Raw genomic sequence first — 19,312 nt, 5'->3', positions numbered from 1 at the left:
TGTTTGCTCCTCTGGGCTCCCTCCCTCCCTTCTCTCCCTCTTCCCACCCTCCTCAATTTCTCCCCACTCCTCCCCCGGGCTTCCCCTCCCCGGTCCCTAACCTCCTCCGCCCATCTCCTCAGTCATTGGCATCCTTGTTCTCCCCTCTCACCCTTATTCCCCTCTTGGCAGGTCCTCGGACTCACACACGCTACGTGGACATTCGCGCTCCGGAGATCATCGCCATCAGTGTCTCGTGTGTGCCGTCGTGTTTAGTGTTCAGTGTTCACCGTCACACTCCATCGTTCACCAGTGCCATCGTCATCTTCAGTGTTTGTGCTTCGTGTCAACAATTTGTAGTGTGGATTGTCATCGAGTGTGAACGGCTTCATGTTTTTTTATGTTCATGTGTCTACTGTTTTTTTCCCGCCGTTTTTCCAAGTGATGTATCTTCTCTGTTTATATCATTGTACTGTCTTTGGCTGAAGAGCGGCGTATTGTGCTGCTGCCAGCCTACCTGTTCTACAGGTTTTAAAATCACAATAAAGAAAAAAAAAAAAAAAAAGAGAGAGAGAATCAGATGCGCCAGCAGTTGCAGCATGTTGACGTTACCTGAAAGGGCGCTTTTAGTGAAGCTGTATTATCAGAATGTGGAATGTGCTAGTTCAGTGTTACGATCCTATCGCCATAGGAAGGGGATTCGAAAGGGTAAAGGTCCGTTGACAAATGCAGCTGTAGCGAGAATGATATCGATGTTCGAAGCCACGGGTTGTTTAGACGATGGACCCCGTAGTGGCCGACCGAGCACGAGGCGTAATGCTGCTGAGACAGTTCAGGAAGAAATGGAGACTGTAGCGGGTTCGTCTATGCACGGGGAAGTCAGCACTCGTGCAGTCGCACGTCGCACCCTCATTCCATACACTACTGTTTGGTTGGCACTTAGGCCTACCCTCCGATGCTATCCGTACAAAATCCATCGGCATCATGAACTGTTACCTGGCGATTTAGTGAAACGAAGGGCATTGCGGTGTGGGCGTTTCAAAAGATGGCGGAAGATGACGATTGGTTGAGTTATGTGTTGTGGACCGACAAAACTCATTTCACGCTCCGAGGGTCTGTCAACGCCCACAACTGCGGAATTTGGGCTACCGAAAATCCTAGAACTGTCGTGGAAACTCCGTTGCACGACGAGAAAGTCAGGGTATGGGTTGGATTTACCACATCTACCGTTATCGTCCCTTTTTACTTCGAGGAAATGCGTGATTCTGGTTTTGTAACTGCTACCGTGACGGGTGAGAGGTACGCCGATATGTTACAGAATCGCATCATCCCCAGCCTGTCTGGTGAACACCTGCTTGAACGTACGATGTTTATGCAGGATGGCGCTCCACCCCATATTGCTTGACGCGTGAAAGATCTCTTGCGCGCGTCGTCTGGTGATGATCGTGTGCTCAGCCGCCACTTCGTCATTCTTGGCCTCCCAGGTCCCCAGACCTCAGTCCGTGCGATTATTGACTTTGGGGCTACCTGAAGTCGCAAGTGTATCGTGATCGACCGACATCTCTGGGGATGCTGAAAGACAACATCCGACGCCAATGCCTCACCATAACTCCGGACATGCTTTACAGAGCTGTTCACAACATTATTCCTCGACTACAGCTATTGTTGAGGAATGATGGTGGACATATTGAGCATTTCCTGTAAAGAACATCATCTTTGCTTTGTCTTACTTTGTTATGCTAATTATTGCTATTCCGTTCAGATGAAGCGCCACCTGTCAAACATTTTTTGAACTTTTGTAGTTTTTTGGTTCTAATAAAACCCCATGTCATTCCATGCATGTGTGTCAATTTGTACCTCTCTATCTACATTATTCCGTGATTTATTCACTTTTCAAATTTATACTGACTTTTTGATCACCCAGTAGATATTGTGAAATAAGTGGCAAAAAAGTGATCTATATTCCATGTAATAATGTTCCTGTTGCTACCGTGTAATAACGTTTCGTCAACTACCCTCAGGGAAATCAACGGAAACAGAATTCGTTCGTTATGATGCCACAATCTTCCAAGTTCCACATGGCGTCTTGAGCTATGTGCATCGTACTGTTGACCGAGCCTGCGCGGTCCGCCCGGCACCGCAGCCACGACTGCCGGGCCAGCCTCGACTCGCGCTGCCCGGTCATCCGGTCGAGCCGCACCGGGGACCGCTGCGCAGAGCGGAGCCCCGCCAGAACTCGAGTCCGCCCGGCGCCCGTGCGGTTCGGCTGCTCGCCAAGTCGCGCCGCTGCCGGACGCTCCACTGTGTCGGGCGCGAAATGAAATACCTGTGGCCCGTTTGCAAGCAGTTGTTCACTACGCACAGTATTCACCGACACAGTTCTTCACCTCCGGTGTTATATTAAAATAATTGAGGGCCATAGCATCAACAACACGATCATTACTTAAATGTCCACCGTCACTTCCAATTGTTAAATCCACTTATTGTCACGTACATGTGAAAAAAAAAACTCTATCCTTAATATGCAGTGAAAGTAGTTGATTTTGTTAATAGTCGTCTTACTAATTAGCGAATTTTTGCAATACTAACCTAAGTATTTAAAAGTTTTTATTGACTCACACTGAAGTAAGATGGTTAAATCACGGAAGAACTGTTCTCATATTGCATGAATCAGTGGAGAACAACCTCACGAATGCCCTTGACGATGTATCCAGGTATTACAATACAAACCAGCTTAAACCAAACCCTTCAAAGACCCAAATGTGTGCTTTTCATTTGATAAACAAGGAAGCCACTCGCAAGTTGAAAACCATATGGCTGGCAGCTGATAGTTGAAGTGCTGTCACGTTATCTGTGCACCCAGTAATGCTGGCAACTGATGTGATATATATAGGGATCATATCAACAACGCAGTGAAGCGTTGAAACTGGTTACAACAGAATAAAATAAAATCGTAAGGATGGCTGTAGGTGTTTTTCTTTTATCACGATAATAAACGTCCTGCCAAAACGATGGACATACTAAAAGATGGTCAGAGATCGAACTGGAACACTACGAGACTCCAAAATACCACGGAGTGACACGTCACAGATCTCTCACTTTCAAAAAGCACTGCATCAAATGCAAGTCAAAAGTTTCCACCAGGAACAATCTCCTACGGAAACTGACCGCATCACAGTGGGGTAGTCAAACTGAAACAGTCCGAACATTTGCAGTGGCACTATGCTATTCTGCGTCAGAGTACGCCTGTCCTGTTTGGTATAATTCAACTCATGCCAAACAGGTGGATGTAGCTCTCACCGAAACCTGCAGAATTATAACAGGTTGCTTGAAATCCACTCCTGTCGAATGGCTTTACCATCTCACTGGAATAGCATCATCACCTGCTCGAAGAGAGATAGCTACGAACAAGGAAAGAAAGGCAGTGGAACAGGAAATTACGCATCCTCTGTATGGACATGAACCGCATCCGCAACGACTGAAGTCAAGCAAGAGTTTCCTCAGGACATCAAAGGAACTTAGAACTACTGCTGAAAAAGCTAGGTTACAACTATGGAGGGCTACGACTTGCCTTCCCCCTGGTTGGAAAAGAATTGTTGAAGCTTTACCTCCAGGCCATGACGGGGAAATGAAAACTTTGAAGTCCCTGGATAGACTGAGATCCGGAGTTGGAAGATCAAAAATTAACTTGGCAAGATGGGGATACACTGATCCAAATGATATTCGGTGTGACTGTAGAGAAGAACAGACAGTTAAGCACATGCTTCGGTGTCGATTGTGCCCAGTATCGTGTACAGAACATGATCTACAACAAGCAATAGAAAATGCACTGTAAGTGGCCAAGGTAATTTAATCATAACTGTGTAAAATGTATGTACATGTATCTGTATGTTTCTGACACGATAATGACATTAACAATAATGACGTTTATCTTTTCCTCGCCAGGTACATCTTTTCCTAGACAAAGTGAGGCTACCGACTGTGACTTACTTGACAGACATTTTGTTAAAAGTCAACAGCTTAAATTTGTTGCTTCACGGAACAAACATAAACCTGTGTAATGTACAAGACCATGTTGAATCGTTCACTAAAAAAAAGCCTTTGCAGTTTGGGAAATCTGTCTAAATTCCAATCAAATTGTGTGCTTCGATACCCTTCACGATTTCATTGTAGAAATTCATTTTACTTCGGACGAAAATAAGAATAAATTAAACCCTCTCCCCACAAGGTGGATTGGAAGGACGTCAACAACAAAGACGGGTGTAATCCTGTCCGTACCACCGAGCAGGCGACTCCCCCAATACCGTGAGCCCGACGGGTTAGAAGGGTACACCAGTGGGGGATAAGACCTGAGCTATATAGCGCATGCGCGCTAAGGCAAGGAGGGCTGGTGGATGGTTAAGGAACATCTGAAGGGACTTGGAAAATTTTCGAATACTATTTTCCTGTTCTATGTAGTAATAACAACTGGATTCGTAATCGCTTGGAAAAATACGAAAATTTTCGAATCGACACGAAGTGTAAACTGCAACGAACAGCTACCCGAAACATCTAGTGACTAAGTAACAGAAAGTGAATCCTTTTCCCCGGTAAAAGCTTGCCGCTATGGCCGAGTGGTTCTAGGCGCTTCAGTCCGGAACCGCGCTGCTGCTACGGTCGCAGGTTCGAATCCTGCCTCGGCCCTCGATGTGGTTGATGTCCTTAGGTTAGTTAGGTTTAAGTAGTTCTAAGTTCTAGGGGACTGATGACCTCAGATGTTAACTCCCATAGTGCTTAGAGCCATTTGAATCATTTCACCAGTAAAATTCTGCTTAAACTTGAAGGCGGAGTTTCCAATGATATCAAATAAATGATATCAAATAAAGCGGCAACAAGTATACTACCTGTCTTATCCACATATCGGTGTGAAAAGGCTTTACCTTCTTACATGTATATAGAAAGTAAACGTAGAAACGACTTTCACAGCGAGAGTAATTTCCCTTTACTTTCCGTGGTTCCTGATTTCAAAGTTATATCACATGCAAAGCAGGCGGATCCTCCTCAACGAATTCCGAAGAAGGACCGAGCGAGATGGCGCGGCGGTTACCACACTGGACTCACATCGGGATGACGACGGTTCAAACCTGCGTCCCATCATCCTGATTTTCTGTGATTTTCCTAAATCTCTTCAGGCAAATGTCGGGATGGTTCCTTTAAAATTCCAAATCTGATGCCCTTTTCCGTCCCTCCCGAATCCGAGCTCGTGCTCTATCTCTAATGAAGTCGATGTCGACGGGACGTTAAAACACTAATGTCCTCCTCTCCTCCTCCTCTTACTCCAAGGAAGGAATGGGCCAATTAATTCCACAAAGAAAACTTGTAGATTAACAGAGAAGTCTAAAATACTTTAGTATTTCTTACTACACTTACTCCTTGTGCAAAAGCCTTCTTCAATCCTTTTGATGTGGTACAGGCGAAATGTAAACCGTTATAAATAGTGATAGAAGGGGAAGAAATGAATAAAAATGCATTCCACGGTCGTTATCCACCTTTTGCTTATTAGGCAGAATTGCTAACCACTACACCACCGCAGTACTCTGGTCAATCTTGCTGCGCAACTACCCAAGTCGAGTCCCCTCCCCCAACACACACTTCAGTTCATATTTTCAGCTTATTTTCCCGCTACATTGTCACTATTGCCAGGGATATTTTACCATTTGTTCTGAATTCTATTACTTTCATGTTACAATACGTGCTTTCGTGTTACACTCATTATTCTGCATTACGAGTTGTTTTTCTTTGCGAAGGATCAAGAACGCCCTGTTCCTTGCGTATCAAACCTTCATGATTCTCAAAGGAGTGCAGACGATTCAGAAAGCAATCCCGGTCGCGCGTTGGTAGTCATTCCCCCCTTCCCAGGGATGTCTGTTGCCCTCTTCACACCGACAATTGTTGACACCCTTGCTGGGCCGAGTACCCGACGAGCCACGGGTCTCGATGGCGCATGGCGACCCGCGCATTCTGCTGCCTCCTCCACATTAAGAAATAAAACAATGCTGAAAGGCAAAGGCAAAGTTACAGACAAAACATCGATTGCTAGCAATTTCTAGCAAAAACTACATAAAAACTATTTAAAACATATAATTTGGGCAGTTGGCCGGCTGGCACTGCAATGCACTGCATAAATGATGTCACCATGCAACATTGCCATACTTCCCTTCCTGCCTCCTACAATGTCACAGTGAACATAAGCCAATTGGCTATGTACAAAATGGCAAGAAATTAAAAAAACCGCGGGAAATTCGGAATACTCCTACTGTGATAAGTGTAAAATGTTGAGTATTAAAAAACTCAATATGGCGGACTTTGCCCAATTGCCCCAAGTATAGATTAGTCAGAAATTTAAAAAATTAAGGATTAGAAATTGCCTGATAGGTGAAAAATCTAGGTTGGCAGACTCGTAAATGCGAGGCCAGCCTTGATGGTGGGTGATCAGGTCACTGGTGTGAAATATAGAATCCAAGATAGTTAACATGAGGATACTGGCACAGTCTGTGTGGCTGTCACATGTCCTGGAGTTTCACTAGCTGTATAATGTCAGGTGAAAGGATATCAATGATACGATTCGCTGATTACGTTGCTATCCTGAGTGAAAGAGAAGATAAATTACACGATCTGCTAAATGGAATGAGCAGTGTAATGAGTACAGAATATGGACTGAGAGTAAATCGAAGAAAGACGAAGGTAATGAGAAGTAGCAGAAATGAGAACAGCATGAAACTTAACATCAGGATTGGTGGTCACGAAGTAGATGAAGTTAAGGAATTGTGCTACCTAGGCAGAAAAACAACCATTGAGACACGGAGCAATTAGGACATCAAAATCAGACTAGCAATGGCAAAAATGACATTCCTGGCCAAGAGAAGTCCACTAGCATCAAACATAGGCCATAATTTGAGGAAGAAAAATCTGAGATTGTACGTTTGAAGCACAGCATTGTATGGTAGTGAAACATGGACTGTGGGGAAACCGGAACAGAAAGGAATTGAAGCATTTGAGATGTGGTGTTAAAGACGAATGTTGAAAATTATGTGGACTGATAAGGTAAGGAATGAGGAGGTTCTGTGCGGAATCGGAGAGGAAAGGAATATGTGGGAAACACTGACGAGGAGAAGGGACAGGATGATAGGATATCTTTTAAGACATCTGTGGTGCGCACACTGTAAGACCTTCGGTACACACACCATCAGATTATTTGACTTGTCACTCTAACGAAGTAGGCGAGTGTCAGCAATATGTCTCGTGGTCTTATCGTGGCGTGTTTATCTTCAGCCGTTGCGTCAGACGATAGAAATGCCACTTGCACCCTTATAGTAGCAGATTGACGGTGACCAACTTTAAACAGAACTTGATTAATTTTCACACATATTTATTAAAATAATAAAAAGCATAGAAATTACTTGACTTGATTCTGGATGCTGTTTACAATTGACAATCTGATGTTCCTTTGGTCTTGGTACGTTAATCTTATTCTCACATACCTCTGGTACTTCACAAAGTGTCTATTCATTTATCTTCATGGCTATGTACAGCAATATGATAATCTTATTAGGCGCAGACTGAAACTTGACTACAGACTAATGCAGACTGACTAATCGGAGGTCTGTACACTCGTTATAATACCTCGAGCGTTCAGGTATCACTGCGCGAATGTGATCCGCAAGGAGAAAAGGTTCTACGTTAGCAGCAATCACATTGGCTGCGTTACATATTAATACGCGGATCGGCGGAAGAAGAATTTGGTCCGTCTCTAAGACAGCGCCATCTCGTAGTGCAGAGACAGTGCTGCACCTGCGCTGTTGTGCTTAGCGGGGCGCGCTCTAGTGGGAAAGTTGTGTAAGCGCTGACTATGTGGAACTATGTACACAACAACATCCATGGTACTAGAGGGAGCTGTAGAGTAAGAGGAAGACAGAGACTGGAATACATCCAGCAAATAGTTGATGACGTACGTTGCAGGTGCTACTCTGCGATGAAGAGGTTGGCACAGCAATTCGTCGTGGGCCGCATCAAAGCAGTCAGAAGACTGATGACTAAAAACTAGTAATTTTAGAATCCAAGCTGGCAGATCTGTGGATCTGTTGCTTAAATCCAGGATGGCACACCTGGGAATAAGAGAATATCCTATGACACCAGAATCATAGACGACGGTCCAAGACGGCTGACCTGAGGAGAGCCTCTATCACGACACAGTCGAAGATGGTGATCCTGGGAATACAAGCACAGTCAAAGGTATCATACAGGTCAGACAATGCAGTATTGCTATCCGCGATGTGGGACGTGGAGATACAAGTACAGTTTTGAGTCCATTTACACTAGTGTCATGAATACGATTGCCAGAATGCGTTCGGACCTGCTTGATATTTGTGAAATTTCCTGTACTTTTTATAGCTGACCTACATTCAGCAACAAGAAAACGCACTTAGGTATGCACAAACATGTAATTCAGACGTCAGGAATTTGACACAGCGAACCACTTAGAAGGGTAACAATATACCTATGCCGTCACCCTGAACGTAGTAACCTGCACAGAGACTTCTATACCCGTTTGTTATTTGTACTGAGATGCCTCAGGTGTCTCTGTACATTCGTAGACTGCGGGCATCACGTCTCAAGTTTATCATCCAGGAGTTAAGCAGTGCTGAATATAAACTGGCAGGAAATTTCGGTTCAAAGTGGCGAAGCAGGTCACTTGTGGGAGTCTGACACTGCAACAGCTGAACTGTTAAGTTTCATCTCGTGTAAAATGTCCATGGAGAATCATTTATTTAAATTTGAGCCACAGTTCTTCTACTTGTTCCTGGCCATAGGTAAATATTTCCAGTTCCTCCTTGAGACATAACTCAGCTGAATTACTGAACATGTAAATCAGTCTAATTGCCCTTTGTATTTCAGTAATCATAGTTGCAACAATTTGATGAAGGATGACTACAATAAAGAGATATAAGCCATTTATTATTCGTTTTATAAATTTGGTTTCATACAGTACAGCGTACAAACAAAGTCTTCTCAGTTTTCAAGCTTATTCGAATAAAATTCTCGAGCTTTCGATGACTATCTCCGCCACCGTCGTCAGGAGTAAAAACCACTGACTGCAGGAGCTGGCACGGTTTTCCACTTATACAGGTACGACTGCAGGATCTGGCTCCAGTCAGAGAGGACAGAAACGACGCGAACGCAGAATGTGAGCTGGTAAGCTCATGGCAGCTCCAGCCCGCCGCTGGACCGAGTGGCGTCCAGTAGCGCGAGGGACCAACGACACATTCGAAACTGCCTATAAGCGTCAAGCATCCGTCTTTGCTTCCTTTCGATACCCAAAGCCCGCTCCCACGCCCTACTAAATCTGTACTCCAGGTCTATGTTAAATTTATGCTAATGGATCAGCCAATACTCTCGGCTTATCAAGCTGTAATCTGTGTTCGTTTTCCAGGCGATGCTGAGCTATGGTCGACTTGCCAAGCTCCCTTTTCCCCTTTTCCTAGTATGTCGCTTTTTCTCGGTAGGACGCTCCATAACTGTGCGATTTGTTTGAAATGTAAAGATGTTGCAGCGTTTACAAGAGACTTGCTGCTTTTTGCCCCACAGCCTACAAGGAAAGTAGCCGGCTTGGCCTCTTCTGCCGATTCAAATGGCGCCCTACTTCGGTGGCACCTGAAAACGTTTTCAGTCTCTTTCTTGTTATAACCATTCTCTCTGAACACTTGTCTCAAGTGCTGAACTGAGAATGTAGGCGGACGTCGTCAGAAATAATTTTTGCTAGGTATACTAACGTATTCAAGACCGCTTTCTTGTGTATAGGATGTTCAAAACTATTGGCGTTCAAGCACAGATCAGAGTGCATTGAATTCCTGTACACTGCATGTCCAAGCCGGCCTCATGCCTACTGCTCAACTAAAACATAGAAGATAGCTTGTAATCCTTTTCCATCTCTATGGGATATCTGATCGACGAACTGCTGTAGTTCATTTTTACCGTCAGGCCTTATTAGGAAGGTGTCATCGGCGTACCTTACGAACCAAGATGGGAGTTCAGAGCTTTCTCCTCAAAGTGGTCTGTGGTAGACAGTGGTGATCCCATCGCTGTGCCATCCGTCATTTCATAATATTATTCGCGATACATGAAGCACGTTGTCGTTATAAACTGAAGGAAAAACTTGATAATTCGAGGTGGAAACTGATGATCCAGAAGATCCAGCATGTCTTGTGCCGGCACCCTCGTAAAAAGTGACACACAGTCCAGACTCACCACTACGTTGTTTCGGCCTACTTTCATTTTCTTCGGTGTTTCAACAGATGTCTGCGTGTTTGCAATATGTTGTTCACAATATCCCGGCTTGAAAAACCTGGAAGATTTTATTCACATATGACACTCCAAAAGCCGGCCGGCGAGGCCGAGCGGTTCTAGGCGCTTCAGTCTGGAACCGTGCGACCGCTACGGTCGCAGGTTCGAATCCTGCCTCGGGCATGGATGTGTGTGATGTCCTTAGGTTGGTTAGGTTTAAGTAGTTCTAAGTTCTAGGGGACTATTGACCTCAGATGTTAAGTCCCTTAGTGCTCAAAGCCATTTGAACCATTTGAACACTCCAAAAGACTCCTAGGGCACCTACAAATAAGTTCAAATACGCACATAGTTATCCACTACCATCAGCCAGTGATGCTGATGCATTGCACATACTGCATACTGAAAGAAAAGACGCGCCGAAATTCGTATCAAAGACTACTTCTGAAGTGCTCTGATGGATCGCCATAAAATCCATAAATCGAAGGCTTCCACTCAAGATGCTCGTCCACAGTGCTCTGGATGGCGTTTCTGAATGTAGATTCATGACAGTGACTGCACTGCACGGCATTCTCGGTGTTGTATATTTTCACTCTTCATGGGTGGTAGTCAACACACATTTTATGGCAGTCCAGTACCACTCGACGCATTTGAACGTTGAACACTGCAGTTGTTTGTATTGAATTCGGGCATAAGTGACTCCATTCATAGTCGGTTAGTAATACTTCCATGTTATCAAATAGCGGATTTTCAAAAATTGCCAATACGTTGATCTCGTGATCTCATGACAAGCCTACTATGGCTCATTTACTATCTCTTCCATTCAGCTTGTACGTTGCAGAGAATAACACCACATTCATAGGTGCACAATGCAATGCAAACAATTCAGCGAGTAATACCGACGTGCAGTGATAGTGGAAACTCAAAATCTCGAAATGATTCTGGATGCTGATTCGATTTCTGTTCCAATGTATCAGGTGCACTGTGTAACGACGGTGACTTACTGGTTGGTGTAGACGCTATACGTGGTGGTTAATCAAGGACTATCGGCCAATGCTTTAGGAAACTTGACTGGAAACAGTTCTACAAGTTGCTTCAATGTAACAGACAGTAGTTTTGCTGAGGGAGAAGTAAACTGTGAATACGTATGCACTTACACACAATGATAATAATAATAAACATTGGGTAGGGTCAATACTTTCAAATGACTGTTTTTTTTATTATTATTCAGCTTGAGTTGAGGATTGCCATCTTGGATTTTAAACTTAGTGGCCATCTTGGGCGTTTACAAATGTTCATCTTGGATTTTATACTTAGCACAAGTGACCAACTTCCTTTACGACGTCAGACAGAAACGCTATAGGGTCAGAACGAGTTAAGAACTTATGAGTAGGAAAATTAAGACCTCCATAAGCAAGTTAAAACCTTACCAGCCACGATAAGTAACTGCAATGAAGCTCAGGAGAAGTCAAGATTGTTTAAGTCCCTCTCCCCCCTCCCTACCCCATCGCCTTCTCCATCCGCCAGGAGCAGATTTAATAACATCGTTTTTCCGAGAAAAAAAAACGACGGATGATGTCACTGTGGTCTTTAGAGATGTTCTTCCGTTTCAACATTTCGTTGACAAGGAACAACAACTTCATTTAAATTACTTAAAGCGTTTAGTAATGGTTCAAATGGCTCTGAGCACTATGGGACTTAACATCTATTGTCATCAGTCCCCTAGAACTACTTAAATCTAACTAACCTAAGGACAGCACACAACACCCAGTCATCACGAGGCAGAGAAAATCCCTGACCCCGCCGGGAATTGAACCCGGGTACCCGGGCGTGGGAAGCGAGAACTCTACCGCACGACCACGAGCCGCGGACGTTTAGTAGTGGTTCTGTCAACAACTACAGTACTTATTAGGCGATTAATTTCTAAACTTACAGGTTCATTTTTAATCCTAGCTTACTGAAGCTGCACTGATAGTGCCTGATCTTAATAATGAACATAGAGTCGCAACACATGCTCTATAAATGTTTGGAGGATGAATGCCACAATTCACACGTGCCTATTACCAAGTCAAAATCAGCAGGCATGTGTGGATTGAAGCATTCATCCTTCAAACATTTATACAACATGTGTTGTTACTCAATGTTTGTTACTAAGCTCAGGCACTTTCAGTGCAGACTAGTAGGCCAGGCTTGAAAATAAACCTGTAATGTTCGAAACTAGTCGCCTAATTAATAGTTATACCATTCGTTCAGCCGGATGATGTAGCCGAGCGGTTCTAAGCGCTTCAGTCTGGAACTGCTGCGCGACCGCTACGGTCGCAGGATCGAATCCTGCCTCGGGCATGGATGTATGTGATGTCCATAGGTTAGTTAGGTTTACGTAGTGCTAAGTTCTAGGGGGCTGATGACCTCAGATGCTAAGTCCCATAGTGCTCAGAGCCATTTGAACCATTCATTCACATTTCTAGAGAAGTCGATGCATTAGCCAAACGAAGTAAGAATCACTGATGTTTGATATTGGACTCGTTCACTGGGGCTCGATAGTAAAATGCAAAGCAAAGTAGGCAGAGCTACACGAGGAACTATTTTGCTTGACTGTCATTAAGTGGGAAGGATTTGTGAATCGTACAAATTTTGATACCAATTTTAATACGGCTTTTGGGAACAGAATACTATATTATAGACATCCAACATAAGGCCTCGAATCGTAAAGGCAAGTCGGAAGTATTTAGAGTTTCAAATTCACTTAGGTCATTATAGTCTACTCGTACAGTTTTAAGAAGGAGATTAGAGGAAGCGACCACAACCTCTTTAAAAAAACTATCCTGGTAGTCGTCTGAAGTGAATTTATGGACCAACAGAAAACCTAAGTCAGGACTGTCTAATATGTATTTGAACTACACTATCCCCGAATAATAGTTCAGTCTCTTAAAAACTGCTCCATCACACACGTTGCCTGGAATACGGCACTCAACACTCACCAACGTCCTGCCGTGAGCTGAGTAAGTAACTAAGAAAATACCTTTCAGTTTAAAGTAAATTACGCAAGAAACGTTCTAAAGCTTACCTTGTTTCTGTCCTGTTTCGCAATCAGAGGCGACCTTAATCCACTCGTGGCACTCTTCGCATGTGAATTCTTTGACGTTCATCGCTTTCAGGGTTGGGAAGTTCTGAGTATCATTCCCATTGCAAGACAAATAGCGAAACACCTGAGGGCTTCCATCATTGATTATAACATACGTGTAACTACAAAATAAGAAAAGCATATTTAGTAACAAAGATACCACGAAACATTGGAGCAACAGTTACCAAAAATTAGATCGTCAAATCATTGTACACTAAATAGAATACTTACCTTTCCTCTGCCAAAACTTGGTTCCCCAGAGTTGAATTTTCGGTACTGCCAAAACTGCAGTGTGTACATCTGTATATGTCATTTGCCAGAAGTGCAGCAGCCTGTACAGGAAGAAATTCTATAAGTGACAATTTTATGTGGCAAAACACACAACGTAGCTCGATGCGAAATGATGGGGTTTTGTTACGACTAACGGGGGATACTGAACAGATATAGAGAAGGGTAGCACAAATGGTCACAGATATGTTTGATCCTTGAGAGCGTGTCACAGAGATGCTGAAGAAATTGAACTGGCAGTCTCTTGAAGATGTACGTAAACTATCCCGAAAGTTTCAAGAACCGGCTTTAAATAAAAATTCTTGGAATATACTGCAACCTCCGAAGTGTACCCGCCCTAGTGACAATCGAGAAAAGATAAGATTAATTACAGCAAGTGCAGAAGCGAGTAAACAATCTCTTCCCGCACTCCATACGTGAATAGAATCGGAAAAAACTCTTCTGATACAATGGGACGTACCCTCTGACATACACTTCACAGTGGTTTACAGAGTATAAATGTAGATGTACATGTAGCCGAGGCCCTGCAAGTCTAATATTTTGTTTTTGGCTATGCATGGTGCTACACATCTGAGTACGTTTAAAGTCTGGATTATTAGACTGCACAGACGGGCAAGTTCTGATATTTGCTTAATGGTTGCGCTAAATTTTATTGGCTCATATCCATCACATCGTGCTTGACAAGAATGGCATGCCTGACGCGATGTAAACAATGAGAACTGTTTGGTTCACTGGGTCAGGTCACGGTGTCTCGCCAAGCAACAGGTCACACGTAATGCCCGAGTGATGTAATGCTACCCTAACCAGACTACTTCCACAGCACAGAATGTTGTCTAAAAAAAAAGTTATTTACACGCACAAAGTGCACAAAAGACCTGGAAACGTTACTGAGGTGCTCGTGGGAACATCACTTATCTGTCAAATGTAGTTTAAACGCTGTTTATGCAGCGAAATGGCAAGATGCGCGTAGAAAATGTTATGGGAAAGGCTAACCAAAGACTGCGGTCTATTGGCAGGACACGTAGAAAATGTAACAGGTCTACTAAGGAGACTGCCTACACTACCCTTGTCGTCCTCTTTTTAGAACACCGCTGCGCAGTGTGGGATCCTAACCAGATAGGAGTGGCGGAGTACATCGAAAAAATTCAAAGAAGGGCAGCACGTTTTGTATTACCGCGAAAGAGGGAAGAGAGTGTCACTGAAATGATACAGGATTTGTGATGGACATTATAAAATCAAAGACGTTTTTCGTTTCGGAGGAATCTTCTCACGAAATTTCAATCACCAACTATCTCTTCCGAATGCGAAAACATTTCGTTGACGCCGACCTACATAGGAAGAAGCGATCACCATGATAAGGGAAATCAGAGCTCGTACGGAAAGATATAATGTTCGTTCTTTCCGCGCGCTATACGAGACTGGAATGATAGAGAACTGTGAAGGTGGTTCGACGAACCCTCTGACAGGCACTTAAATGTGATTTGCAGAGTATCCATGTAGATGTAAATACCATGTTTCTTATAATTATTTCAATAATACCATCCGACTATTAGACTGATATCAAGAATAAATGGTGCGATCAAAAAGTGGTGACACTGTAGTGAAAGGGGCACTTCGTTTGTGGTAAATGTTAGCTCCTCCTCTGTTTTATCGTTATGCTGTTCACTCAAAAAAAAAAAAAAAAAAAAAAAAGGCAACAGCACAGGTATGCTTTCGCTTGATTTATAAATTGCTCGACATTAATCTCGCAGTCCCTAATGCAGCGAACAACGGCACTGTAAGGAAGAAACTATTCGAACACCCTTACGTAATGCGGAACTGACCCGCCGTATAACAGGAGGCGGGGACTATTTCGTTGCAAGTAGAGAAGCGTAACTTCGAACGCGGATCAGTCATTGGATGTCACTTCGGCAACAAGTCTATCAGTGACTCTTCAATCCTTCTAAACCTGCTCCAAGGCGACTGCTGGTGACATGAATGCGAAGTGTACACGTGAAGGCACATACGCGGCTAAACAGGACCAGGCATTATATGAAGAGACGGTCAGGGACCGTCGACCATTAAGGATGGTGGTAGTAAAAAATTCATATGAAATCAGCGGAAGGAATACTCGTGAATTACAAAGTGCTACCAGCGGTCCGATTAGTACAATGACTGTGCATGGGAAGTTAACAAGAATGGGATACAATGGTCGAGCAGCATAAGCCACACATTTCTACTGTCAGTGCTAAGCGACGCGCGAGGTGGTCCAGAAAACAATGCCGCTGGACAGTGGTTGGATTAGAAACGTGTGATTTGGAGTGTTGGATCACGCTATACCCTGTGGCAAACCGATGGAAGGGTTTGGGTTTGGCGAATGCCTGGAGAATGTTACCTGCCACCCTGTGTTATGTCAGCAGTGGAGCATGTTACGGTAAGGGGGCGTTTTTCGTGGTTAGAGTGTAGTCTCATAGTTGCGCTTAAGAGAACGCTAAATGCGGAAGGATATGAACACATTTGAAGCACTGTATACTTGCGTACAGTAGAGGCATAATTAAGATACGATGTTTGTATCAGCATCACAATATACCTTGTCATAAGGCGACATGTGCGAGGCAATGGTTTGTCGGCACTAACATTCCTCAAATGGAATGGCCTGTGCAGAGACCCGACCTGAACCTAATGGAACACTTTGGAAATGTGTTAGAACGTCGACTTCGCTCCAGACCCACATCACTACCTTCTCTGGTTTTGGGTCTTGAGGAAGGCTGTGCTGCCGTTACTCCACAGGTATTCAGATACCTCACTGAATGCGTCGCCAGCAGAATTCAGGGTGTCACAGTGGTGAATGGGGGACACACCGCATATAATGTCCACTAATAGCTGTCCGGATATCTTAGCTCATTTAGTGTATGTCAGTGCAATCATAGGGATTCTGGCGAAAGTACAGAAAGTGCTCACCCCCCATTCCCACAGGATTACCCTAACGCCATACCATTCTCAGCTGCCGGCCGTTGTGGGCGAGTGGTTCTAGGCGCTTCAGTGCGGAACCGTGCAACTGCTATGATCGCAGGTTCGAATCCTGCCTCGGGCATGGATGTGTGTGATGTCCTTAGGTTAGTTAGGTTTAAGTAGTTCTACGTTCTAGGGGACTGATCACCTCAGATATTAAGTCCCATAGTGCTCAGAGCCATTTGAACCATTCTCAGCTCAACAAAACTTTGCCCACACATCGTCTTTAACAGCCAACCGCCCCACTCCCTCTCAATTCAAAAGCACGACCCCCCCCCCACACACACACACACACGCACTACATTACACCATTACTCGACCTTACTATTCCCACTTGAATGAAAAAGTTAATTCAAAAAAATATTTTTGTATGATATACATTAGCGAAGTAAAATATAATCTAAACAATGTGTTTCTGATTTATGCGTACTTGAAACAGCTGCCATTACATGTAACAAATGCTGCACACTACACAAGTTACATTTTAATAACCTACAAAACCAGACTGTTTCTTATGAGAATCTATATTTAACTAGTAAGACAATTTTCTTTCATTCAGAATCATCATCATTTTCTTTGGGCCTTTGTCCCGCTTCAAAGCGGGATCGACCAAGATACTATGGATGTGGCGATATTAGTATCAGAGGGTGGCCAAACGCCCTTCCTGTCACCATCCTGTCACCCCCCACCCCCAGGCTGAAGTAGTGTACCCCAGCTGTCTGCGTCTAGTGTAAGCCATGAAATAGTGTGAACGTTTCCAAATGTCTGCGAGTCGTGTAACTGAGGCAAGACGTGAAGACCAGCCCAGTATTCACATAGGTAGATGAGGAAAACCGCCTAAAACCCACATACAGGTTGGCCAGCACACCAGCCCTGTCGTTAGTCCGCTGGGCGGATTCGATCCGGGGCTGGCGCGCCTACTCGGGTCCAGGTAGCAGCGAATTAGCGCCCTCGGCTAACCTGGCGGGATTCGTACTTTCAGAATAGAAAATATTATTAAAAATTAATTTACTGAGATACTGAATAATGAAACAATATCTAATACTATATTGCAAGACTAAACAAGAACGCATTGATAATTTCAGAGAAGTGTATTTGCTTGAGTATCCACGAAAAATATCTACTGCTAATGAAATATTGTGCTTCGTGATGTACATTCTTGTCTTACTTAACCAATCATACAGTGCAGGCTTTCGCATTTAGTATTTACGTCCTTGGTGTACTTTGTTTTATGAGCGTTACGCCTTAGTCCAAATTACATTTCTGTGCCTATGCCTAATGGTGGAGACATCGTCAGAGGCTATAAAAGTTTCAAACTTCAATATCCTCAGGAAGTAGAACCGTTAATATGTATCCGTGCAATGGTCGGCACATGACGTCATGACAGCATATGTGAGACTGCGGAGTCGCGCCAACCCGTATTCTTATGTGGTATCAACACGCAAAATACAGACAGGACAATGGCAAGCACAGAGCAGAACGGCATCGGCAGGATAAAATTCAATAAATCTCTTTTAACAGTCGAATTTTAATGGTTCAGTTACCTCTGAAAAATCTCTACGAAGCTTTAATTGGATTTCTTGTAGTTACATTAGTTTTCTGAACACCCTTCAACGTGTCTGTCACGTGTCTTGTACCGATTCTCTGAGAAATGGTACATCTTTGTAGATATCTGCAGTAATTTCCTTGTCTTCTGTCGATATGAAGTCTTCATGCACCCAAAATCTTCGCAAATCCATGCAACGTATCTAATGGGCCATTTTTTTCTCCATTGCTTGTCGTGAGTGCCTTAGAATATTTACCACCAACTTATTCCTTCCACTGATGACGGATTCATTGTATTTTCCTAAACAGCATGCCCTACATAATTATTTTTAATTTTGTGCTTCGTTTGTGTACTCAGTTTTCAATGTCCTTCCGTACAGTCAGATCTCAAGTACTCCTAGTTTCGCAGTATTTCAGTCTTACCAGTACTTTCTTCTTCTATGTCAGCCTGCTCCACAAGTCCTACCTATTATCTTTTACGGGGAGAAGGGAGTGAGACACGAATGTAACCTATTCCCGATGTTATTCAATCTGTACATTGAAAAGCAAAGAAGGAAATAAAATAAAAAGTTGGGCAGGGATTAAATTCAGGGAGAAGAAATAAAAACTTTGAGGTTTGCTGATGACTTTGTAATTCTGTGAGAGACCGCAAAGGGCTTGGAAGAGCAGTTGAACGGAATGAACAGTGGCTTGAAAGGAGGATATAAGATGAACATCAACAAAAGAAAAACGAGGATATTGGAATGTAGTGGAATTACATCAGATTATGCTAAGGCGATCAGATTAGGAAACGAGGCACTTAAAGCAGCAGATGCGTTTTGTTATTTGGCAGCAAAATAATTGATAATGGCTGAAGTAGAGAGGATATAAAATAGAGACCGGCAATGGCCAGAAAAGCTTTTCTGAAGAAGTGATCTTTGTTAACATCGAGTATAGATTTAAGTGTCAGGAAATATATTCTGAAAGTATTTGTATGGAGTGCAGCCTTGTATGAAAGTGTAACATAAACTATAAGCAGTTAAAAGGACCTGACGAAATCGAAATAATTAAGCAAATTAAGACTTAGAA

General features: G+C 43.5%; 1 protein-coding gene across 1 annotated transcript in view; it reads right to left on the bottom strand.

The window, feature by feature from the left end:
- LOC124776043 overlaps window positions 1-19,312 on the bottom strand; it is a 247,507-nt gene that overhangs the window by 177,376 nt on the left and 50,819 nt on the right. The window contains exons 3-4 of the mRNA XM_047250883.1: window positions 13,652-13,752; window positions 13,364-13,542 (exon numbers count right to left, since the gene is read on the bottom strand). Coding sequence (XP_047106839.1) covers window positions 13,364-13,542; window positions 13,652-13,752 — 280 coding nt within the window. The remainder of the gene's footprint in view (window positions 1-13,363; window positions 13,543-13,651; window positions 13,753-19,312) is intronic.

Source organism: Schistocerca piceifrons, chromosome 2 (genome assembly GCF_021461385.2).
Source record: "Schistocerca piceifrons isolate TAMUIC-IGC-003096 chromosome 2, iqSchPice1.1, whole genome shotgun sequence".
NCBI classification, from domain to species: Eukaryota; Metazoa; Arthropoda; class Insecta; order Orthoptera; family Acrididae; genus Schistocerca; species Schistocerca piceifrons.
This window is presented reverse-complemented; position numbering and strand designations above follow the sequence as displayed.